This window comes from Zonotrichia leucophrys, chromosome 5, assembly GCF_028769735.1.
Source record: "Zonotrichia leucophrys gambelii isolate GWCS_2022_RI chromosome 5, RI_Zleu_2.0, whole genome shotgun sequence".
NCBI lineage: Eukaryota > Metazoa > Chordata > Aves > Passeriformes > Passerellidae > Zonotrichia > Zonotrichia leucophrys.
The window spans coordinates 12,091,175-12,116,597 of NC_088175.1; the positions used below are offsets into that span (position 1 = coordinate 12,091,175).

At 41.8% G+C, this 25,423-nt stretch overlaps 1 protein-coding gene and 1 long non-coding RNA gene across 2 annotated transcripts in view; one reads left to right on the forward strand and one right to left on the reverse strand.

The window, feature by feature from the left end:
* KCNK13 (potassium two pore domain channel subfamily K member 13) overlaps nt 1–23,148 on the reverse strand; it is a 49,021-nt gene extending 25,873 nt beyond the window's left edge. Inside the window, exon 1 of the mRNA XM_064714973.1 lies at nt 22,700–23,148. Coding sequence (XP_064571043.1) covers nt 22,700–23,039 — 340 coding nt within the window. The 5' untranslated portion in view covers nt 23,040–23,148. The remainder of the gene's footprint in view (nt 1–22,699) is intronic.
* On the forward strand, nt 4,321–7,358 carry LOC135448758 (uncharacterized). The gene is made up of 2 exons (XR_010440566.1): nt 4,321–4,489; nt 5,874–7,358. It is a non-coding gene; the product is annotated as an uncharacterized LOC135448758 (long non-coding RNA).
* Nucleotides 23,149–25,423: the final 2,275 nt, after the last annotated feature.

Here is a 25,423-nt window from a genome sequence, read left to right on the forward strand (position 1 = left end):
TTGGTCAGGGAGACCACCTGAATTGAACCTTGAATATTGCCAAGAGAATGGTTCAGTAAAGAGTCTGCCTGAAGAAACAAAAATCATCAGACTGTTGGGGGAAAAAAGGAAAATATATATGGAGGAAGCAGCATAAAATATATTAAAAAACTTATTTTAATGCATCAGTGTATGTAAGTCTCTTAACTAGTGAATGATTTCTTCAGCAAACTATGCCCAGCCATTCCCTGAGAATTTAAGTCAAACTCCATGGTTTGTCTTCCAGGAGAAAAATCACAAAATAATCTCCCCCTAACTTTCTGGTGCATTTACTCATTTTCAGTGGACAACTTCACACTCTGCCTTTCTCTTGTCTTTAGTTTCCAAGTTATTAAGTGGTTAATCTCTAACAAGCAAGCAGCAGAGCTTGCAGCAGGTAAGGAGCAAACCTCCTAATGCTCCAATTTGTCTTCTTACCTGTTGTTTAAGGGCATACTGTGAAAAAATGCTTCATCCTTGCATGGGAAAATGTGGGATGACAGCCTCACAAGGGTGAACATTTTTCTCCTGAGTTCTTTTTACCTTGGCAGAATATCACAAATTATTTCTATTTCCTAGAGCTTCTGGGAAAGCAAGGAAAAGTAACACCAGCAGACCATTAATCCTACTGTGGTAAAGGCTGGGGGCTTAAATCAACAGCATTTATGCACGTTGCATTACATGAAGAATGTGTGTGTAACAGCTGTGTGTTCAGCCCCACAAATGCATCATAAATACTATATACACACATGTATACTATCTTATGTATCTCATATATTAGATCTTAAAATCATACAAGCATTTTACTCCTGCTACATTTCTGTAATGGCTCATGCTGAGACATTAAGCCAGTGTTTCTCCTATTCATGCATGGTTGCTGTGGAAGCAGGATGTAAAGATCCCACAGCATTTACAAGGTGTGGGAAGTCCTGCTGCCCTACCCATACCCCCACCTTCCTCTCTGCCAAGGCACTCTTTGCTTTCACTCTGAGAAGGGTATGCCCCAAATATCACTGTAGTATGAGATCAAATTTGGAAATACAGGAAGATCTGCAGGAAAATATCACTTCAGAGAGAACTAATTTTCAGTAGCTGGCAAATCATTCCTGGCTTATATAAACAGGAACTCTAAGGTGACTGAAACTCAGATTATAGCATAGTCCATTTTAACGTTCAAGACCATCTGTAACAAATTGACAGCAACATCTTGGCTGCCACATCTGCTTAAGTGTGACAATCAATTTTAGGGTCTAGTCTCTTGCACTGAGATAATCAAGTCCATATAGTCCAAAAGGGAAATTTTACTCTAATTTTCTATTTAAAATACCTTGTTAAGGAAGGCAAATTAGCAGGATGACACAGTGTGCAGTATTGTAAAGACCTTAATCAAATCAACCCTTTGAGCAATATCCTGCAAGTGTAGCTTGCTGATTTCCTGGCATTTTTCCCTTTCCAAAGCACTGAGCCAACCTTAAGCTATTTCGCGACTAAATACAAATCACCACAACTAACACAACTGGATGCATCAGCATGAAAATATTAAGTTACCCATTCCTTAAATACATTTCTTCCTTCCAGATCCATGTTTATTTTTAGGAACAAAGCACCACTTCTCAAGGAATACATCCAGTAATACAGAGTTTGGGGTAAGGACAAAAATACATAATCCAAACTCACGTTGGCGAGAAACTGAGATACGTCCTTTTCTCCTTATCTATTATAAGCTGACTAGCAAGAAATAAAAGTGTTGCTGAGTTCTCAAATTCAGGACTTTCTAGGCTTAGGTAATTACCATCAAGCTCTAATCTAAGAAAATAGACTCATGACTCAAAACACACTCGGTTCCCAGCAACAATCAGTGGCACTGCCTCTATAAGAGGGGAACTAAAATCGCCATTAACAGCAAATTCCATATCCCAGTGTGCTAAGCAAAAACATTACCATTGTAAAGGTGCAATCATCATTTTTTCCCTAATAGCAGAGCAACTAATTTCATTGCAATCTGGCTCCTGAAGTGAAGACAGAAGTGTTAGGATGATTTGCATTTCAATATGGAAACAAGAACCCGAGAGCTGTAAAGTCAGCTTCATGCACTCATATTATTAGCACTGTATTAGCAGTGATCTCTTCCTAGCAACTGACAAAACTCCAAGGACAGCAGGCTTTCTTGCCTACACTTGCAATACTCTTCCTTTCTAGCTGGTATGCTATGGTGGTTCTAAATGGTGCTTCCATGTTTTTTAAACTATAAATATCTGGGTGAATTGGTGTATTTTTTTCGATTCTTTACATTTCAGGGTTTATTATTTGTCCTGGATTTTCCCTACTGAGTACTGAAAGCTCTGATAATTTATGAGCCCAAGGTTTATACTGGGGGATGGAAGAGTGAAAATCTCCCCCACAGAATCTCCCTCAGCTGATTCAAAGCCTGTTTTCTCTGGTAATTCTTATCTTACAACTGCTGAGGAAGATCCATCGTACTCTTGATTTTCATTAAATGTGATCATGAGCAATGTGTAAGAGTGAAAGATGATTCACTGGATTTTATGGAGGAGAGAAACACAGCTGTTCCATTTATACACAGCAAATTTTTTCATAGTCCCACAACAATGAAGAGAAATAAAATATTTCAGCAGAAAACCTGATGAAGGTAACAATAAGGATGCCATATACTAGTTTCTAAAATTGGAAGTAAAGTTTCATCTCAGTCATTTTCATAAAAGATTTCAGTTTTGTTTTACCCATTTCTGCTTGCAGCTCAAAAGTTGCTCAAATTCTAATCTAAGCACATGTGAATATCCAGTCTCTATCCTTTCTTCTTATCCTTTATATTCTAATGTATTTAGATAAGTATAATTAACAAAGCAAAAACATTTTTAGACAAAGATCAGGGTTTCCCTGCCTATTCTGCCATGAGAGGCCCCCCATAATTCTGTTGAACTTATGTGTGCACATTTACATACTACATGTGAATGCAAAACTATTCTTTTCATGCCTAGCTTTGTATTAGAAAGAGTAATTACACCCACAAACATGTTGTGAAGCTCAAAGTTTCAGAAATCTAACGAAAAGCTTGGCATAGGAAAATCCACTACTAATAGCATCTAAAACAACAACAAAAGGCATATTTGTAGTATTACTTGGCCTTTGCAATGAAATGGAGCTTATGCACCCACTTGCCCCCACCTCTCTGATTATCTGTCAGTCATACTATGCTTCAATAGTTTTTGAAGTTGTTGATCAGTCTCTGTCAATTCTCCAAGATAATTATGATCCTACACATTTTCTGACAATTTGAGTTTAGGTGACAGACAGAGATGCTAATTCATGTTGTTGTAAAAGAAGAGCAGCCTGATAAAAGCTATATATATTATGTTTGACAGAGATCAGCATATTCACATTTCCTAGCATTTAGCAATGTAGCTTCATAAGACACAGCATGGCCTGATTTTTGTGAAATGAAGGGGATCAGAAGGTACTTAACAGTTTCTGTAGAGGGGATTGGCTCAAGTAATGAAAGGAATAAATCAAAGGAAACTCAGTTCAAGTTAAAATTAAATTTTAAAACAAATCTGATCAAATTGTAACAATCTTAATCAAGTTTCAGTAGATCCTCACCAGGCCACTTGGGATGTTAACACATCCACAATTCACTTGAAACATGAGTTACAACCCTGCTTTCTTTCCTGAGGTTATTACCAGATGTGTGAGTGCATCAGGTACAGCTAGAACTAAAATCACCCCTAAACTCAGTTCCTCTATAAGGACTTGACAGTCATCACTAGTCTCTGTAGGACTTTGATCAAGTACCCACATTTTCATGTTCAATACATGGTATTACTCCTGCATTTTGATTGCTTAACAAACACAGACATTATCTGTATGATGTATATGGTTACTACATGAAAACATCCTACCTGAAAAACAGAAAATCTCATATCAAGTACTGTCACAGCATCTATCACAGCTGAGACAGCCACAACTCAGAGTATCACCATACAATTTTAGGCTTTAAGCAGCCACCCATACAGAGTAACACTATACCTCATCAGAAGACTGCAAGCAGCTGCCATTTCTTGTTCTTCAGCCCAACCTTTTATCCCCTCATGCTGATGCACGGCACCTGTGTGACTGTGTTCCCTTTGTGGCTGGTCAGTGCCCCGGGCCCTCCATGGCTCACTGCTGTCAGTGCTGCTCACCTGCTGCTCACAGCTGTGCCCACTGGGGATGGGGCTCAGCCCTGCCCCATCCCAATCACCACAGACTGTGTGCCTACAAAGTACTGATAAATTTGAAGGAAGATTTGGAGGTCTGGTTTGTTTTTATGTATGTATTATTTCACTTTCTTGTGTAGGTGTGTAAATGAATGCGTCTTCTACATCATGGCATGTGTCAAATACACACACACAGAGGTGTCTCAACAGCCTGGGCAGCCCTTCTCTGTAACTTCAGCAAGGAAGCAATCTGTAAGGTAAGAAATCTTCATTTCTAAGTGCTGATGCACTGAAAAAAGCAGTTTCTGCCCAAGACTAAGCCAATCACAGCCCTGCACCTGCACAGTCTGCTGGCATGGTGGCCTTGGCACTTTGGCTCCTGGTGACACGTTCAGGCCCCCTTGGCAGTTCCTTGTGACATGGGGCAGAAAGACTCCCAGTTTAGGCTTCACACTTCAGGCACAGGCTTTGACTGATGACCATGAAACTGTTTCTGCCATGGCTCATTATGTTGTGTCTAAGGGGACGATGACAGTTTTTCCAACAAAATGTTCTTGATTTAATGAAACTAAACTGTTATCAGTTGCAATCCAGAAAGGTTCAAAGGAGAAAATAATCTCTCAAATGCTGCAGGGTTGTTCTTTTAATTGCTAATTTGTGCGTATTTTGACAGTAATCACTGAACTCTGTGATGGTCCCAGAGATTCCCATGGTGCTGCTATAAGATGTTTTGGCAGATTCTGCAGTCCTCAGACCAACACTAGGAGGATTTACTCAAGAGCATATACTGGGGTTTTTCCTTTGCTTTACACATCAGAACTTCAAGCCTACATAGTTTTGTCACAATACTTTGAAAACTATTCTTTTAGTGTAAAATTAAATGGACACTAAAGACTTGAAATCTAATAACTCTAAAAAATAGCTACTTTTTTCTCCTGAGATTGAGGTATTACAGAATACTCCACTTCATTTTCTGTTTCACCTTGCTGTAAAAAATGCCAGTATGAAGAAAATGAACAATATTTCACTGTCCTTTGAAGAAATTAATGGAGAAAAAAAGCAAATAAGAAATTTTAATTTATGTTTTGTATGTAATTGTAGAAGGAAAAATTAAAACTCAACTCTGCAGGGACCTGTTTATATGTTTTACTTACCCCAAGTAAGAAAACAAGTAGTTCTGTTACTTCAGGGTCATTACTAAGGATGCGTAAGATCGAGCATGTGCATAAATTTGAACTATATTTCAGACTGTATTTCATTGTTCCTCCACAAAGTACCCAAAGTGCCTTAATATCAGTTGCTGTGAATAAGCTACAGCAATTCAGCCAGACTTCCAAATCCTGCGTGCTAGGAGTCATGTAGAGAGATGCCCAAGCTCTCTTTGTATCCTTGACTTACATTTGTTGACTTTACTAGGCACTGGCAATTATGGATTCTGTTCAAAACCACTAGTGGTGTTGCCTGAATGTATTGCATTGCAAGGACTGAAATAACCAAACACCTGGCAAGTCAGAAGCCTCAGCTCCAAGTCCTGCTTGGCCACAGGGAGGCTTCAAGCCTTGCTTTCATTCCCCAGAGCAGTGCCTAAACCAGCCAACTTGAACACAAGGCTGGGACTGAGCCTTTTCTGTTCTTTCTTAGGGAACCTGTGCCATGGTGCTAACTTCACAGGAGGAGACATGGAGCATGGACACAGAGCTGCCAGGGAAGGCAATGATTGTGTTGCCTCCTCTCCTTTTGCCAATATAGTGAAATTTTGACACTGACTATAACCACTTACAAATTCTGTTAAGGGGTCATCTTTTATCCCTGCCCTAGGAAAGTTAGGTTCTCCACATGAATCTGCTTCTGGAAAAACCACTCCTGTCAGCCCCCTAGCTTACTCCGCAAGACAGCTGGCTCAGGTAGAAGCCTGAGGGAGCTTCTCCACACCTCTGTCCTAGAAAAGCACTCTTCAGGGAAGCCAAGATCCGGTTCAACACAGCCTGAAACCCTCAGTCATGCCTGTGTTGTCATCAGGGGCAAGGTAATGTCAGGAAAAATGAAGAAGGAAACAAAGTGGGGGGGAAGGAAGATTGAGTGCAAAGTCTGTGGTTGTTGAAAGCAATTTCACATCAAGTGGAAGAACCATTCATAGCAGTGTCTGTTGAACGTCTGCTGACTTCAGACCCTACAGCTTTACTGAGTCCTGAAACAAAAAACAAAACCCAGAAAGGCTCTGAGAGAGATTTGTTTCTCTGAAAAAACTAATGGCAAACACAACATTGTCCATTTTAGAAATAAACTTCTGAAATTAAAAAGCCTACTACTATGGCTGCTATTTGACACAAAACTGAATTTCATTATTTTGGGAAACAAAACCTAATCAGTTATGTTATTTCTGAGTCCTATTCAGTGTTTGATTATGCATCTTCTCTGCTGAGTATCTTTTTGTTCTACATTGCTTAGTTTTGTGGTGTCTTGCATAGATTTACTTTTTTGGATTTCCTCTGAAAGGGCAAGTGTTGAAGACAGAACACAGCTACAAAAACAGTTGTCATATGCTTCAAAAGTACTTGTCATTCTTTTGATATGGCTGTTATTCCCAGTACTTAAAAGCTGTCTTTGATGTAATTGAGGCTTTTACTCCTCTCTATCTATTGGGCTTTTGATCACCTCCTAATTAATGAAGTAATGACAATCAATTATATTTACATCCAACACAAAGCATATTGTTAAATTTTTCCATTACCACTTTCCTATCTTGCATGCTAACACAATGTTGTAACCTTAACATTTTCTGCCTCACTGCTGCTGGGAGCATTAATCAGTAAAGTTATTTATTCCATTTTAATGTTTTTATTGACTGGCAATTATACATGAAGAGATGAAATGTCTGCATAACTCATGACTCTCATAATGCTTCTTTCAAGCCAAGTAAAGTTATTTCTTCCATTTTAACATTTTTATTAACTGGCAATTATATATGAAGAGATGAAATGTCTGCACAACACCTGACTCCCAGGATGCTTCTTACAAGCCAAGTTTTCAAAATACTTAAAATGTATCAGGATCCTATTGTTTTGCTCTGGACAAAGCTTCATTAAAGCTATAGAAGGGAGCTACACCTCTCTCTACAGGTCTACATCCATGTTTTATCACTGGTTTCAATTATCTAGTCTGAGTTGGAGCTCTGCAAGAGCACAAGCCTCAGAAACAGTGGGGAAGGCTGACTTCACTTCTTATATTCTTGTTGTTGGGTTTTTTGCCAAGGAGAATTTGAATTTGATGCTGTATTTAAGGCAGAGGTTTCTGACATTCTCTATGAAAAAAAAAGTTTGTTTGCTTTCTCTGGATTTAAGTAAGATTTTATTGGTCACCACAGATGAACTTCACCAGGACTTCTTACCAAGTCCCATAATAGTTACTTGACATGAAGAAAAGCCCATGCTGCCAGTGGCTTGATTCTTTCCTAATTTTAAAAACAGAGCATCTTGGAAAAATGAAAAACAATAAGGGAACAAAGAAAGAAAATTACTTCTATTAGAATTGTTTCTGTTTACTAGAATAAACTAGGAATTTTCTAACAAAGCATTTTTTTCATGGAATATAACAAAGCTTCAAACCCAAGTGATTCACAGACACATTTTGGTTTTGACATATTTTCCCAAAACAGAAACAGGATTCTGACAATTGAGCAGCCATCATCCTTAGTGCTCTGCTGAAGAGCCCTGGTTTTCCTTGTGTGTGGCTTGGGGACAGCCCCACTCTGTGGCTTGTCCAGTCACAAGTAACTCATAAATAACCCCAACATGAGTTTGTCACAGAGCCAAAGGCTCATGACAGCCAGCTGTGCTGGCACTTCTCAGACACACAGCACTTCTCAGGCTCCCTCTGGCATGGGGAGAAACTATGCTTATTCCAGGAAAAGGTCCCCAACTGTCCCAATACCAGAAAGGTTCCAGAAAGCACTCTCTTTTTTAGATTCAGCAAGTGGAGTCCTTGGAACACTTGGCAGTGTGCAGAATCCCTGGCATTACACATCTCTCTGCTCCATACTGCTTTGAAAAATGAGAAAATATATTCCTGCAGATGTATTTTTGTGTATGATCTGCAGAAACTTTTGGAATCTCTGTATCTGAATGATATCGTGAGCCTGAACTAGCTCCATGAGGTTTGTGCTTGCTGTGACTCCTCTGAAGACAGTGCTGTTGCAAATTGTCCTGTGGCACTCTGAGCACCAGCACTGTGCCCTGCAGCAGTTGCAGAGTTGAGGACTTTACTGGGCCAGTTACCAATTACCAGCCAGCTCCTTCCTCATAACTTGAGCGTCTGCTGTGTAAACAGTTCTGCTGAGAAACTCTTCCATTTGACACCTTGGCCTGCATCATGGAGTAGCACTTCAGAAATGAAATCACAGATATTGTGCAGCCTAATTTACCTTAGCCTGGAGGAGAAGGTCCTGCCATCAAGATATAGATCCTACCAGTGGCACTCATGGTGTAGCTGCAGCAATGTGAGCTGTATCTCTGCAACAAGGATTGTGCAGAAATCTGCATAATTTTCTACATCCTTAGGAAGGTTCCCAGCATGTTCAGGACAACACAGGAGAAGGTTCTCAGCAGGAATGCCAGGCTGAAGCTGAGACAAGAGGGAAGTGATATATAGAGAGAGATAACTTTTATCCTAAATACTTTCCAGGATCACACAGGATGGGTCTCTCCCCTATCTGTACATGTAGATGAAGTTTTAAATTCAGAGCTCTTGTTTGCAATGAGATTATGCCAATTTTAAGCCTTTGCTGCAGTCAAAGAAAACACAAACTGCACCTACTCCAAGTGATGATATTTTGTGCAAATGGTCTAAGGCAGTAAAACACTTTCCACTGAAATGGTGAGAAGCAAAACAGGCATTTCCTGTGTGAAATAAATTACATTATTAATGAATGGATCTTTTCATGATGTTCAAGGTATTTTCCTCTTTAGAAAGTAAGCAAAAAAGGCTCAAGCTCAAAGTAATTAATAAAGAAATTAAATGTAGGAGCAAGCAGCTGTGCAATGTCCTAATTATCATGTGTAAGGGACAAAAATCTATCTTAGGACTGATTATAGAATCACAGAATCATTTTGGTAGGAAAAGACCTTTAAGGTCATTGAGTCTAATTGTTAACCAAAGACTGCCAAGGGCACCACTAAACCATTCCAACAAGTAGTCCAGGAACACACAGGCAGAAGGTTTTGGAGCACAGCTTCACTGACAGGCATATGACTTCAAAATACCTGAAGCACCTGAGAATGAGGGACAAAGACATTTAACCTGGATGGTACCCAGTGGCACTAACAGACACCTAGATCACTTCAGTTTGAGCAAGGCACAGTGAGCACCTGTGCTGCTGCTGTAGCTCAGCAGGTGACTCTAAGCTTGTGATCCTCATCCTTAACACCTGCCTGCCTCCTGACCCATTGCAGGGAGGTCTGTTTGTCTGCAGTTGCCTTGATCACTTCTGCTGGTTCTTCCCTCCTAATTTCAACCAGTTTGCTGCCAAGGTGTCTGCTTAAAAAGAGTGATGATATCCAGATAACTGCAGCTCTGCCATTAATGTGGACAGAAGACTGAAAGTAGGATTTACACGATGTGATATTTAGGCTGATGAGCCTCAGTTATAATGGCAAAGAACTTTAGGAAGAACAAATACATGAACTGGTATTAATGGGTGATACTGAGTGTTTTATATTTAATGGGGACTAAATTAAGAGTGCAAGTTTGTCATAAAACATGACTGTAAAATCACCTAATAAGCAAAGCAGATCTATGTGTATTTTGAGTCATACTAATGATTTCTTCAGGGTGAGAAGGCTCTGCAGTATGACACAGTATGTATCCCTTTGAATGCTGGTAAGATTTAAAAAATCTTAAAATTATATGCAATAGCCTCAGTGCAATAGTGTTCCAAGATAAGACATGGATTTGAAGACTAAATAAAATCTTACTACCAAACTCAGTATTTTGTCCTTGATTTGAATAGTGAAACACTTTACAATCTGAATAGAAGTACAGTGCAACAGATGGCTTTTAAAGTGATTGAAAATTCACCCACTTTGTTATTTACACGCTCAATTTTAAACACTACAGGAGAATGGTTCAAACGCTTCTACAATAAAACCTCATCCAGTTAATTTCTTTTCCCAGTACTCTCCTGAATCAGCTCTTGAGGCAGGAGATAAATCATTCTAGGGGAGCAATAGAGAAAAAACATCTCTAGTAGGAACCTTTCTCCTTATAAAAGGACAATTTGCAAAGCATTTTTTAATACAGCTTCAGCTGCCTAAATTACAAAATATTTAGTGTTTTGTCATGACAAGCCTATTACCTGCTACCTTCTGTTGTTCTGCTCTTTTGGAGTCCAGACAAAGAAATTGGAAGGGACAAATGTAGGAACATTGAAACTGTCACTAATGGCCCTCAAGAGTAACTAAGGACACCCATGGGTAAATATTTTATTTCTTTTTGCAATATTTCAATACTATAACTTCTGAGAGTTGTACCCCATGGGGTGTCAGAGAACAGCCAGAACACAGCATCCAGTGAAAACATGGCGAGAATCCTTTTGTGTACCTTTGCCTGGAGGAGCAAAATTAAACTATGGGCAAGGCCAAAGTTATACAGAGGGTGCCAGGACTCTTCTAATGTTGCAGGGTTTTGGTTACAGCTTGTCTGAAAGGCAGCATCTCCTTCAGCACAAGGGTGTTTAAATCTGTGGCGAAAGAGGAAAGAATGGCCAGTACTGCTCCCTGGAGCACGCAGACAGTCTTAAGAACCTTCTGATTAAGGCACAATTCTGTTGGACCTGCTGACTTGATAAACCAGGAATATTGCTGCCTGAGAGGGATGAGGTAGACTCTAGCTCTTTGAGCAGATGAGAATTTCTATTTAAAGCATTATACATGAAAAATGAAAGGAAGAAGAGCAGCCTGTATAACAAAATTAACTCCTACTTAGAAAAATAAGAGAAACTGGCCATTACAAAATATTTTTCTTAGAACAAACAGCAAAATAGTGCCAGTACATAGCATACAGGGAATGGAAAAGAGAAGTGATGTAGGAAGACTACAAAAGGAAGACATATTATAAAAAGGAATTGTTCTGCAGTATGAAAGAAAAGTTGCATATACAGGGGTTATTTTACCTTAACAGCACTATTCTATTTATATCTTCATGGAAATAACTTCAGAAAAAAAAAGTTTCTGCCACTAACTGGACTATAATATTTCTTTATTTTCCATATAATTAATGGAACATGGTTTTGCTCTAAGTGGTTTAAAATTTTTGAGCTTGACTATATTAATAACTTCATGTGCATGCAAAAGAACACAGAATTCAGTATTGTGCCTGTTTGGTGGGCATTATCCTCCACCAGAGAGAATCAACAAAGCTCAGCTGCCCCTACAGGCAGGTATGAATGAGGGAATCACGAGCACAGATGTGAATGAGGAACAACCTATTTTAGCAAGAAGGCTGGACAGCTGTTTCTGTGAAGTTCTGACCACTTACAAAAGAAAGAGTCTTGCAGAAAAGTACAAATGGATGCAAATACATGCTTAAAATAGGAAACTGGGTTTTTTAAAGTATGCACCTGCCTTTAGTACTTTTAAATTCAATGTTTTGCTCCTTGGAGGTTTTTTGTAATGTTACATTTTTACACTGAAGGAATGCATGCTTTCCACTTCTTTAGTTTTCTAATAACTGATAACTATCAGATTTTCAGCAGAACTACTTTCTATTAAAAACAGTCACACTTAAAATAGGCATATTAGTTGTGTGTGAATCAAATCACATTTAGGGTCTTATTAATAGTTTAACTGTGAGAACAAAACCACCTCAAACTCAAAACTGGTTTGAGGTTGCAAAAAGCCTGGGCTATATTTGCAATCAACAGCACCTACTGATATATTGAATTTTCACTTGTCAAGGAATCTGAAACACTTCCACGTGCCATATTCTGCCTTCAGGGATGGCAGTGTGAAATCAATGGAACTAAAGTCTCATGAATGCTATAGAAATCTCTAGAATGCTATAATACTAAATATTTTTCATGAGAATTTAAATTATAAAATAATATTTCACTATTTAGCTACGAAAGTTCCTTTTTTCTTCATTTTTAATATTGAAATAATTCTGGTTTAAGTATTCTTAATGTGGTGAAAAAGCTTTAATATGTGAACTGCTGGTACACCAGTCAGCTGAACCTTTAACAGTAGAGATAATTCCACTGGACAAAAGTACTATCTATCAGTAAACAGAAACAGTAACAAAGCCTTTATCTCCAGTATTTTATATCCTGACCAAATTATTTAAAAACTCAGTTAAGACAGTCAGAGACAGTCAGCTAACACTGGGATTTAAGTTTGCAAGCCTTCCCCCAGCATTTATGATATAATTTTAAACAAATTTCTCCCTCTTTGTATATGTCGGTTAATCCAAGTAAAAATAATTCTTTTATATTAATGACTATAATATATTTCATTATTTAAACTGATTGTTAGTTAATAATCACTTAAGTCAATATAGGTTTTTTTTTTTTACCATCTTCACTATTCTGCATACCTAGACCCTCTTTGTTGCTAGAATTCATCCATGGGACAAATTAAGACTGGTCCTGTAACCAGAAAGTAATTTGGTTAAATAAGTGTTTTTCTTTTCTCCATCCAACTTATCCCACTTTGTGGCATGTCTAGTCTTTTCAGCCCTGATTAGGCTTCTGCCTTCAATTAAAAAAAGCAAGTTTTCCTCCAGGAAATAGGAGAATTGTGTCACCACTCTAGTCAGAAAACCCTCACGTGCTGAGTGCCACAGGCTGTAGCACTGATCTCCAGCTCAGGCTCCTGAGGGAACTTTTGGCTTGGAAAATGAGAGATTCCTTGGATGTTGTAGTGTGTTGTTAAGTTTCTTGTGTTATTCCCCCAATTTATGTATTGTTCTCCCCTATTATGTGTAAAATAGTTTCGTTCCCCCAGTTTTTCCCGCCACTGCTAGCCTGTCAGCTAAGTTGCTATAGTAACCGCTATTCATAGTTGCCGATATGTAATTGCTCCTCCCCTGGTTTCCCTTATAAGTGAAAGTTGTTTCCTCCCTGAGTCCAGTCAATCACCCCCTTCTCCTCCCAGGTTTCGAGAACCTTCTCCTCTCTGGAGATGGTGGCTGGCTGGAGTCCCAAGACACCTCCTTTACCTTTTAATTATTAGTCTCCATGGAGTGTCAGTTCTGTAAAGTTCATCCCCTCACCTTTCCCGATTAGTTCCGCCTGTACCCACCCCCCTCCTTTATAATCCTGTTTCACCCCCTATTGAAAAACTTTTTCCCGGTTGGTTTCCCCGCGTTTGGATCCCGCAACACCTTCAATAAACCGATGTTTAACCCCCGAAAAATGGTCAGTTCCGTTCCTCCCCAATACCAGCAGTGTAAGCCAGTCCGCAGCCAGCACAGCCCGAAGCCATCAGACGCCGAAAGGTGCTGGCCAGGAATTGCAGAGGGGCGTCGGCCTTTCGCCCTCAGCTAGTCAAACTCCAAACTTCGAGCCACTTACGCCCCCCTCTGCACTTGGAAGTGAGTATTAGGCAGAAGCAGCAGGATAAGAGCAGGCTATCAGTTCATGACCTCAGCAGGCTGGATGGAGAATGGCCTGGCTGGGGAATGGGTGCATTCTCCACCTGGCTTATCTGGAGGAAGGCAACACCTCCTGGAGCTTTCCTGGCCTGGAGTTTGCAGGCCCAGTCTGCCAGGGAGCTGCCAAGGCCCCGATCTCCTCCCCTCTGGGCAAGGGCTGCAGTGCAGCAGCCTGGCCATGGAGGCCAACATTTCATTCAGACACACAGGGCTCCTGCATGGTCCCTGCTGTATGCCACCTGAAGGACTACATCCAATTTTCAGCAGCGTTTTGTGCAAAAAATGGACAATTACAGTACTTTCCTGATGCTCTTTGTCCCCAAGTCATACCAGCATATCAAACACAAGCAGAAGGAGGTACAGCTGCCAGAACAGAGACTTCCAGCAAAGTACTTAATTCCTTGCAGGACCAAGCTCTTCAAAGTAACCTCCTGTTTATTTTTAGCTGGTTTTCTTGATGACAATTTTTCCATCCAGTTGTATTTTTTTTTTCATTCCAGCAGTAGTAAAGATATTGTTATATCTGATTTCACTGCTGTAATTAAGTAAGTACTTCTCAGTCCATGATCAGTTCTATTTTGGTCTGGTTTAACGTTTATTTAATTTGAGACATATTTCAACCAGGGTAGCATAATGGTACTTCTCAAGTCCTGCTTGATCCTAATATTAAAATGTTAGTTTATTTCCTGAAGGTAAAAAAAAAATCTAAGAAGTTTAGTGTAAATTTGTCAAAAAATTATTTTTATCTGCACTCTAAAAACAGAAGTAAAAAACAGCAAAAGAACAAGACTCTATATGCAGTGTGATTAACACCCTGCTTTTTTAAAAAATTTTTTTAAGGATAATAGGAATAATGAGCACATACTATCACTGAACCTGGGGAAAAAAGCCCTGGCAGAGGCAGAAAAATGTAATCTCATCCATTCACTGCACAATGAGGGAATTAAGGATTCTGCATAATTCTTGTGAAGTGTCTGGTTAACCTGAGTGTAAGGGACATCTCTATGTCACTCCTAGGCAGACTGCACACTTGCTTCATTTCATTCAGAAAATTTTTTCTCATATACAATCTGAGTCTTCTGTGTTGCAATTTAAGCCCATTGTCTTTTATTTCTTCCTGTCATCATTGCTTTTTTAAAGACTGGCCAAATGTTTGTCATTTTAAATTGCCTGGAATTTCAACCCCTTCTATGAGTTGCCAAAGTGCCCATTATTGCTTTAGTAATTTCTTTGAATATTCTAGAATGCAGTTGAGTTAGCTTAAATGATTTTAAAAGATCTGACAGCTTTAGGGATTCTAACCTATTCTTTTGCTTTCCCCTTTCTTACAAGTGTTAATTGTACCACACAACAGTTCAGAGCTGACCTTTTCAGAAGACTGACACAGAAAAAGCCATTACACATTTCAGCCTTTTTGGAATCATTTGTTGAGAGCTCTTCCTCTTTTCTGTACAGCAGACCAATGTTTTTCTTAGTCTTTCTCATCACTATTTTGCTGATGAATCAGTTCACATCACCCATGATAGCCCTTGCTAATAGCATAATTTTGTATCTGTTCATGTATTTCCATTTTATTCCTTTTATTTGTCTTCACTGATCTAATTTTCTATCACTTTTCTGTATGCTTTCTTCTTGTGACAGAAATTAACTTAAAATCTCTACCTTTATCTTTTACTGTAGTTCCCGTCCTCCTTCTATATTTCACATTTGGATCCCTTGAGCCAGCATCATTCATATCTTTTGTCCAGGAAACTGAAAGTCTCCCTTAAATAATTTTTCTTTAGTTTTAGTTCCTTTGAGATTCTAAACTGCAGATCTTAAAGCTTTGCTCTCAAAATCCCCTGATTTTCTGTACTTCTTCCTTTCCCTCTGAAGAATAATGAACTCTGCCACTGCATGGTCATAGAATTTGCCTTCTACACTTCCTAGGTTAAAGTCAATTCCAGAAAGGTTTTTGCTTAAATTGCTTATATGTTTCAAAAACTTACTAGGGAATTTGTGCTCAGGTCCCAGCATATTCACCTGGAAACAGAGAAATCCCCATATTACTATAAAGTCATGCCTTGGAAAATGCCAACTCCTCACAAAAATCCTAATCCTGATCTTGTTAAGAGAGTGTAACTGACAACATGATTTCCTTTACAGAATTCAAGTGTTTTTAACTACTTACTGATCTTGTTTAAATGAGAGAGGGACAGAACCTGTGGCAGAGAAGTTACAGTCAGTACTGCCAGCAGTGCTGATCTGGTTCTGCTGCTGCCTGGGTGTCCCCCTGTAGATTGACAGGGTGGGAGTTATTCCACCAAAATTTCAACACAAATAGTAGAAGTATGAACTTTTGCACTTGACACATCAGCTATTTTATTCTAGTCAGGAAACAGGTACATTAGTACACATAAATTCATGTGATTTATTTTAGAGATCTTCTGCAAAACTGGATGACTGGCAGTAACAGCAGTAAGAAAATTTACATGTGAGACCAGACCTGGCCTTTCCCCTAACCTTGTGGATTACAAACACGTGGCTTAACTTTTATTTTAACCAGTGTCCAAGAGAGAACATGTTAGGCTATCACACATGTACCTTTTTTAGATATTGCTTATAAAAGCAAGATTTCCAGGTTGCTTTAATTTTATACTTCCTTTCTACAACATGATTTAAGTTTTCTGCATTGTTCTGCATATAGCAGAGACTGGTGACAATCCTATCATTATAACCAATGTTCTCCTTTTCACATTTTCTCTACATCTTTGCTTTATACAGATCTGTCATATATTATAGAAAGCTTTTGGTAAAGTTAGAGTAAACCACCTAACTTTTCTTTCAAATGTGGGCAATGTTCTAGTTTATTAACAGATGCAACCCAAGGCTGGTGGCAATTACAACTTCAATGAGTTGACAGCTACAGTAGTCTCTATAAATGGCCTCAGTTTACCTGCAGCTTCCCTAAAAAGCCACTTGCTCTAGAAATGCCTTCCTTGCTCTAGTTATGGCTCAATGGCTAAAGCAGGCAGGCCATTTTGAATTACTAGAGCTGTTAGCAGCTTGTGTGCTGTTTTGGGCACCACAATATTAAAAAGACATTAAGTTGTTAGAGAGCATCTAAAGGAGAACCATGAATATCATGAAGGGCCTCGAGGGGAACTCTGTGAGGAGCAACTGAGGTCACTTGGTCTGTTCAACCTGAAGGAGACTGAGGGGAGACCCAACTGCAGCCTACAACTGCCTGGAGAAGGGAAGGGAAGGGTCAGGCACTGATCTCCTCACTCTCATGACCAGCGAGTGGACTGAGAGATTGGCCTGAAGTTGTGTCAGGGAAGATTTAGGATGGATATTAGAAAAAGGTTCTTCACCCAGAGAGTTGTTGGGCATTGGAGCAGGCTCCCCAGGGCAGTGGTCACAGCCCCAAGCCTGACAGAGTTCAGTAAGTGTGCGGGCACTGCTCCCAGGCACATGGTGTGACTCTTGGGGCTGTCCTGTGCAGTGTCAGGAGCTGGACTCGATCCTTGTGGATCCCTTTCAATACAGGATGTTCTACAATTCTATGATTCTAAATACTTCAGGCATGGTACTATTAGGTAAGGGCAGAAAAGTGGTCTCTGTGACACCAGCAGTAAGCTTGGCCATGGCCCCAGGTGGAGCATTTACTCCAGCTGCCACTCTCTGCTCAGTCTGTACACAGGTGTGGAGGGACAGAATGTAAGAAAATAAAGATAGTGCAGAAAGTAATCTCACACCTGAGGAGTTGCAGCTGTACTAATCCCCAAAGATTAGGAACAGGCCTGCCCTTAATAGGCCACAGCTGTGTCCACTGAGGATGAGTGCTACAAAAGGGTGGGTTAGCTGGGTGAGGAGGGAGTTGGAGTTTGTTGTCTGTAGTGTGAAGAGAGATGGAGGTTGTTAGCTGTGCTGTGAAGGAATCAGTGCTGTGAGGAACTGTCCATGAGAAATCACTGAGAAGGTATGGAGCTTTTGCAATAAGATGACAACACAAAGACAGGGTGACCTCAAGGCTACAAGCACTAGTCCAGGTCTCTGGGCTTAATGACCTTGGTGGTTTGCTGGGCATTATCACACATACTTTTCCTCTGCACAGCTGTAACTCCACTTAGCAGGAGCTGCAGTGACAGGTGAAAATGAGGAAACAGGCACTTTGTGACACTTTTCAGAGCTCCTTCCTTCACTCCATGACACAGCTGTAACACGGACACTGCAGTTATTTCACCCCATACAGACTTTCCCATTAGCAAACAACACTTCCATGAGCAACCCCTTCTATGAGGCTGCTTAAAGAAGATGCTATGACTCCTTCTATCCCTTCTGTACAGTACACCATGTGGTTGCTCATTGCTGCCTATTATAAAAATCCAGCCATCACTCCAGGCAATTTTATCTTTTGGGCCTCAGGTAATGTATCAGTTGACAAATTTCTTTTCTCACCTTGTATCCGGACTTTACACCTCCAGCCCAATTTGCTGCAACTTTTTGCAGAGAGGAAGGATGCAAATTTTAACAATTTCTCCAGGAAATGTAACTCATTTTGTGAAGATGATATAATTTCCTCCTTTGTCTCACTGCTCACACAGTTCACACAGAGAAGACAAGAAGCAACAGGTTCAAATTGAAATACAGGAAATTCCATTTTAATAGGAGAAAAAGACCCTCTTATAATGTGAGGTTGGTCAAACACTGGCACAAGGTGTCCTGAAAGAATGTGGAGTCTCCACCAAGAGAGATACCCAAGCTGCCCCAGGATGCAGCCCTGAGCAGCTGACTGTCACTGGCCCTGCTTGGAGTATGGGGGTTGGGCCAGACAATCTCCAGAGATCCCCTCCAACTTCCAGCAGCCTGTGAAAAGGGCAGGAATATCAAAAATTACTTTGAGAAGTTGCTTCATGTTATGTGTTTTTGACAAGATACATTTTATTCCAGTTCCCTACATCTTGGAGGCAATACTGTGCCAAGGTAGCACAGAAGTCCTTGGATATCAGCACCTCATACTGACTGTGACCCTACAGTCTAAGGCTGCTGAATACCCAGAGCCTACCTAATATGTCTCTGTATGAAACACATAAACATTCACTCAATTGAAAATTGGGACTTAGATCTTGTTTTATTTTCTGGTCTGCAGATGTTTTATTAGGCTATGCAAAGTGGAATAGATTCAACAGAAAACATTGAGAGTCCCACCTTGAAATTATTCCCCAGACTGGTGAGCAGGGCACTTGGACGAGACACAGGAATTGCTTAAAGTCCTGACTGAGAAAGAAATGGCTTTGAACTCTTCCATCCTGAGATATTACTACTACCACTTGATTTCTAGGCAAAAGAGACACAACATTATGTGCCAAAGGGTAGATTGAAAGCAAAGGGAGCTTTTGGAGGAGCCCACTGGTCATGTGTGGATAAGTTAGGCGCATGCCTTAATGGGATTGAGAGGCTTTGACACCATCTAATTCCTTGGGATTGCTCCCTGGACAATCTAGGCAGTCTCCTAGCTGGGCAGGTGTTTGTGGTTATATTCCTGATGTTTCCCTTACTGCAAAGGAAACCTTACTACTGGGTCACACTGGCCACCACTGCTCAAAAAACCCATCTAGATTAGAGGTTACAGGCTGAGTAGGAATAGGAATAAACATTTTTATGGAACAAACCCTTTAATTACTAACCTGAGAAATTAATTAATTTTACTAGTTCGGCTCTATTTAGCTTTGTATTTTCTTGACGAAGGAAAATAGGCTGGTTATATTTAATTTTGACCTCTTGACTTGATGCACTGATACTATGTTCCAAAATCTGTGTGTCTAACATTTTAGGCAAATCCTAATTAAAAAGACAGGATTGTTCCCTTAGTTACTGCAAAACTCTACTTTCCTCTGAAATATCTGATAGTATTTCTTTCTAGCTAAAGTCCAGGGAGCAGTTGATGTGACAAATAATGTTTGACTGATGCTTTAGCAGTAAATCAAAATGGCTAGGTTCACCTTATTTTCTCTGGAAGATATAAACTTTTTCTGGTGGAGTAGCAAAATAATTCCTATTATGCAAAAGAGAAAAAAAACCCATAAAGTTTATTTTAAAAAAAATTGTTTTTACAGCAACTTATCTACTAAATATAAAGCTTCTATACCAGCACATAGTACTGAGTGTAGAAGATGAGCTGATATTAAGAATATGTCATAAGCACCTATTCCTAAAAAACTGTTTTTAACTGAAGACATCAGATTTTGTTTAGCTGTAGGAATGTACAGATCCACCAGAACATAAACTGAAAAACACATTAAATAAGCCATCATACTTTCCTCAGCACTAGCAAGGCTGCTGCTAGAATAATACAGTAATATTGGAGCACTGTACTAGGGCATGAAAGAAGATTGGGCCACTTGGAAAGAGCTGAGAAGAGAGACAAAATATTGATTTGAGAGGTGTAAAACAAAATCTATTGTTAGGATGCCAATATGGTTGATACAAATGAGAGTGTGGTTGCCTGCAGGAGAACACTGCTGAGCGGCACATCTGAGGAGACCTGGTCGAAGCACAATCCTGAGAATGCCTGGAGAGCCAGCCTGCAGCACAAGCTCTGTTAAAGCATTGAAATGCACAGTCAGTCCCACAGAGCAGAAGTTCTACTGAGAAGATTAAAAAAGCGACATGCTATCGATATGATGAACAAGTGCAATGCTACTGACAAGATTAAGAAAGAATGACGCAATTCATAAAACCCACTGAGAAAGTGTCATCGTTGATAAGACTGAGAAAAGCAATGTCAGGCCAAAAGAAAGGACAGGATGTAAACTGCCAAAGTCTCCAGACCATACACAGCCTGAAGGAAAATGGAGTCTTGAGGACATTTCTGCAGAAACATTAAGGGAGCTGTAAAATGTGACCAATGGAATCAGCAAGTCATAGAAACTACCAAAAAGCATGAGTGGGCAAGTGGATACTTGTGTTTGTGGTCATCTGCAGCCAACAGGATCACAGATACGCTTCTCTCCTTAACAATCTTATATAAATAAGACAAAACTTAATGTAGAAATACCTGCATTAGTTAACACCTGTGAAAAGTAACCGTATCACGGCAAAAGGAGTTACAACACTGGTTTTCTGAACTGAGAGAAGGGACACGCTGACAATGGTCTTTGAGTACCTAAGAGGCCATTCTCTGAGTACTGGATGGCAAGAGAAAAATAACACAAGTCACTGAACTGCAGTAAGGCAGACACCAGAAAAACCTCAGGGTAATAATGCTCAACGCTGGATTCCCTGCTGAAGCTGTGGAATCTCCAACAGTGCAGGTCTGAAGTGGCGTCTTGGACAAACATCACAAAAAAAAGTCCCATATAACTGACCTCCTCTAGGAATAGAGGCAAGGCAGGTGGAACTTTTGAGATCTGATCCAATCTGATCTGATCTTTTTACTACGATTTTATGGCTGTAGCAAATGTTCGCATAAACTCTGCTTACTTATTTTGGTCATACAAGAAGCACACTTCAAGGGACATGTTATAATGGCAAACAAACTACAGCAATCCACAAAAATGGGCTTAACAATTATAAATTATTTTCAGTTCAGCAGAACATTGAAGCACTGTTCTTGGGTCTTAAAGACTTTAGATCTAAGTACATAAACCATTCAAATCTTGAAGCACTGATGAAATACAAAACCAGCCCAATGACATCTTTAACAATAGAATAACCCCAGACTTAAAAAGACTCAGTATTAGAGGGGAGTATGCTGCAGGACAGGGCAAACTCTTACATATCCCACACAAAGCAAGGCATCTCTAATCTCCTCTTCAGGAAAAAAAAACCCAAACAAACAGAAAACCAACCAGCTGTTAGTGAAGATTTCCTGAAGAACTAAATAACCATACCACAATGTATATTTCATTCATGGAGAGGGACTGATGTGAATTGGCTATACCATTACTAAGATTTAATGATCCTATTTGTCACAGTGATAACTGCATACAGATTGCCTGTCTTTAACTTAAGAAAGCTCACTTCCTCCGAGGCTTTTAGCTGTCTACAAATGCCTAAATGAAGCCTTTCTTTTGACACCCATGGGCTCCCTGGGGTGCTTATGTCAGTTCCTGGTGCTATCCCTTTTCATCTTAATGTACACCTGTCAGACTGCTCGGAATTTCTATTCAGTATCACCTTCCCCTGAAGGCTCCTTCAGCCTGAATAAACTTGGGTTTATTCACAAGTGAAATAAATTTGCCCTCCGACTTGACGGTTCTGCCTTGAAAAGCCTGAAGGAGCAAAAAGCCAAGTGGTTTGAAACCCAGTCTTTCCAAATTGTACACTTTGCAGCTGGACATCACAAAATCTGTTTAAGGGTTCTTGTTAAGACCAGACGATCCTCAGAAAGGGCCCTGAGCGTACAGCCTATGAAACCACCAGATCTAAGATTTTCTGTAACATTTCCCAGAATTTAAAGATATACAGGACTGTTTAAAGCTTTCGGCTTTAGATGCGACTGGTCTCTCACAAAGTCTACCACCGTATGCCGAGGACAAGTTGATCCGCGCAGGCAAGTGACACCCGCGCGGAGCACCCTTGTGTCCGCTGCCCTGCCTGCCCCAGCTCGGCCCCCAGCGCCTGCCCGGGGCTCCCGCGGCGCTCCCTGAGCCGAGCGCTCCCCGCGAGAGGCGCGCCCGCGGCAGCGGCTCTGTGAAGGAAGAAGGAGAAAAAAGGAGCAGCGAGGAGACAGGACCGTGCCCGGGCACCGACACGAGCCCGCTGTGAGGCGAGGGGGAGAGGAACAGCGCATCCCCGGCATCCCCGCCACCGCCCCGGTGCCCGCCCGTCCCGCCGCTCACCGATAGTAGAAACGACGGTGCCCACGAAGTAGAAAGCGCCGGTGAAATCCCATCGGGGCCGGATGTCATCGACGCGGATGCCGGCCACGTTCGCCTCCTCGTATTCCCGGAGGAAATGCTGGAGCTCGGCACGGCTGAGGTTGTGTCGCCGGGTGAAGTTCTCCAGGCGTTCCTCCCAGCGCTCCTTAGCCTCCCGCTCCGTGGGCAGCTCGATGGCCGAGAAGACGGCGGCGCCGCACAGCATGTACAGCACGATCAGCACCGCCAGCAGGAGGAACCGCGCGTTGTCCGCGTTGAGGCGACCCGCGCTGGAGCAGCAGCAGGCGCCGCGACACGCCATCCTCCGCCCGCGGGACCGGGCTGCCGCGCCGCCACGCTACGTCGGGGCCCTGCTGCCGCCGCCGGGCATCACGGCGCCGCCCGCCAGCCGTACGCGGGGCTCAGGGCGCCGCGGAGCCCGGCGGCGGCGAGCGGCGCTCCCGGGAGCCGGCCGGCACCTTCGCCCCGGGGGCAGGGCGCGGCCCCGGCACGGCCCCGCGGCGGGCGCGCTTCGGGCTGCCGAGCATCCTGAGGGCCAGGGAACCGCTCGTCCCGTCCCGTCCCGTCTCAGAGCCCCTCAGCGCCGGCGCCCGCCGCGCGGGGCTCCCATCCCCGCCACTTTCATATCCCCTTCCTGCCCCCGCCCCGAGCACGTCGGAGCGGGGCGCAGGGACAGGCACTGCCAGGCGCCTCCTGCCTGCCGGAGGGGACGAGGCGGGACCGGCGGCAGCTCGCCCTCCGCTTCGCCGTGGGGCTCCGCCGCCCGGTCCCCCGCACCATGGCCTCGGGGGAGCCGCGGGCCGGGCCGGGCCGGGCCGAGCCGCGCCCTCAGGAGCAGCTCCCACCGCAGAGTCGCGGCCGCCGCCCCCGGAGCCCAGCGCCGGCAGTGGGCAGGGCGGGCTGGCCGAGCGCGGCTGCCCCGCGGCCTCCAGCCCTCAGAGGGGCGGGGGCCGCCCCCCTCCCCGCCCTCAGGTACCCGGCCCGGGCTGTGGGGCCGAGGAGCGCCCGAGGCAACCGGGCACGAAACCCGTCAGCCGGTGATATCCCCTCCCATTAAAGCCATAAAAATTAGCGCCCTTTGCCAAAAGAGGACACCTCCTTCTCTACAGGTCTGGTTACCCACTGCCTACCCGACAAAGTGCTACATCTCTGTCCTCCAGCGCACGGTAGTCGAAGGGAAATTGTTTAGGGAAGACAGAAGCAGCCTTTCCAGCTGCTATGTGATTTTAAAATTAGTTATTTGCAGGTTCAAAAAGCAGAGCTGTCGATCCAAATCTGCTGGAAATATCATTCTCACTATAAGAAGAAAATGCTAAACTCAGCAATATCTGGTAGTTGCTACAGTGCTTAATTCTACTTTTAAATAATTGAGGTGGAATTCAGCTGTGCTAAACGTAATAGTATACAAGCACATTCTTTCCAGGGAAGGACAATCTACATATATTTTTTCAGAAAGCAGGTTAATGAACTATAACATCCACTTCCCTTCCCGTTCCCCCCCCCCCCCCATTTTCTAATAATTGTGTTGCAGTCAAAATGCAATGAGAGTGAACACTATGATCTTAGAAATCTCCCTTAATGGCAGAAAATTGTACACTCCATATAAGAGCCATTGATTGTCTCACAGCCTGAGGTATTTGAGTATTGGTCTGAGCCCTAAGGGTGCACTGTGGCAGTTCCAATGCCAGTGTTTGAGAGGATCACCACCTGCGTGACAACTGCTACAGCAGCAGGCACAGGGAAAAATGAGTCCTTTTCTTATGTTGCACAGTCAACCAGCAGGCAGGGATAAATGCGAGCTGTGTTTAATTTTTTCCTATTTGTTGTTATTCATAGGTGATACATCATGTGGCAGGTTTCTATTCCCTCTTAATTAGTCTTTAGCATAGACTTTAGCATGGAAATTAAAATTAGCAGCAATAGTGGAAGACATTAAATAGCCAAAAATAGGAAGATGAGATGCCAGCCAAACCAAACTGTGCTAAGTGCTAACACTAACAACATACTTTCATAAAAAAACGCTGCTATATCTTTAAAATTATTGGCAGTTCCTATTAGAAGAAAAAACCAAAGCCCACCTATACTTCCCGCTTTGCCAGTCAGAAGGAAGACAGAACTCAGCCATTGCATACTCAACCAGCAAAGGCAGCAGAACTGAGTGAGCACCCTTTGTCCATACCTATGGCTCCATCCATCAAACCTGTTCAAGGGTGCCTTGGATTGGCACAGTGGGAAAAAGAGCCTTTAGCTGATTGCAACCATCAATGTGATTTTTTTGCTCAAAGGAATATGAACAATAACACTATTCAAAGGAATATCCAAGGTAAATTATTCAAGGTTATTGAGTTCCTCCTTATTTACATATTTTGTTAGTGTGGATTTTTGTGTTTGTCTTGGGCATAGCGATAGTTACTGCATTAAAGCAGGTAAGATCATCTGGCACAGTTTTGAAAGACACATGTACTACTGTCATTGATCATCAAAAATTGCAAATTCCCTTAATTTGTCAACTTTGATCTTGGCAGTGATTTAATCATCTCTTGAGAAGGTGTCTTTTTAAGGATATGCTCCCTATTAAAGGATAGAACAAGAGCAAGTTGATATTGACCGGAATCTTGAAAAAGAAAATGAGACTATGGCTTATTCTGAAGAATACTTTATTGTAAAACAGGTCACCATTCCCAC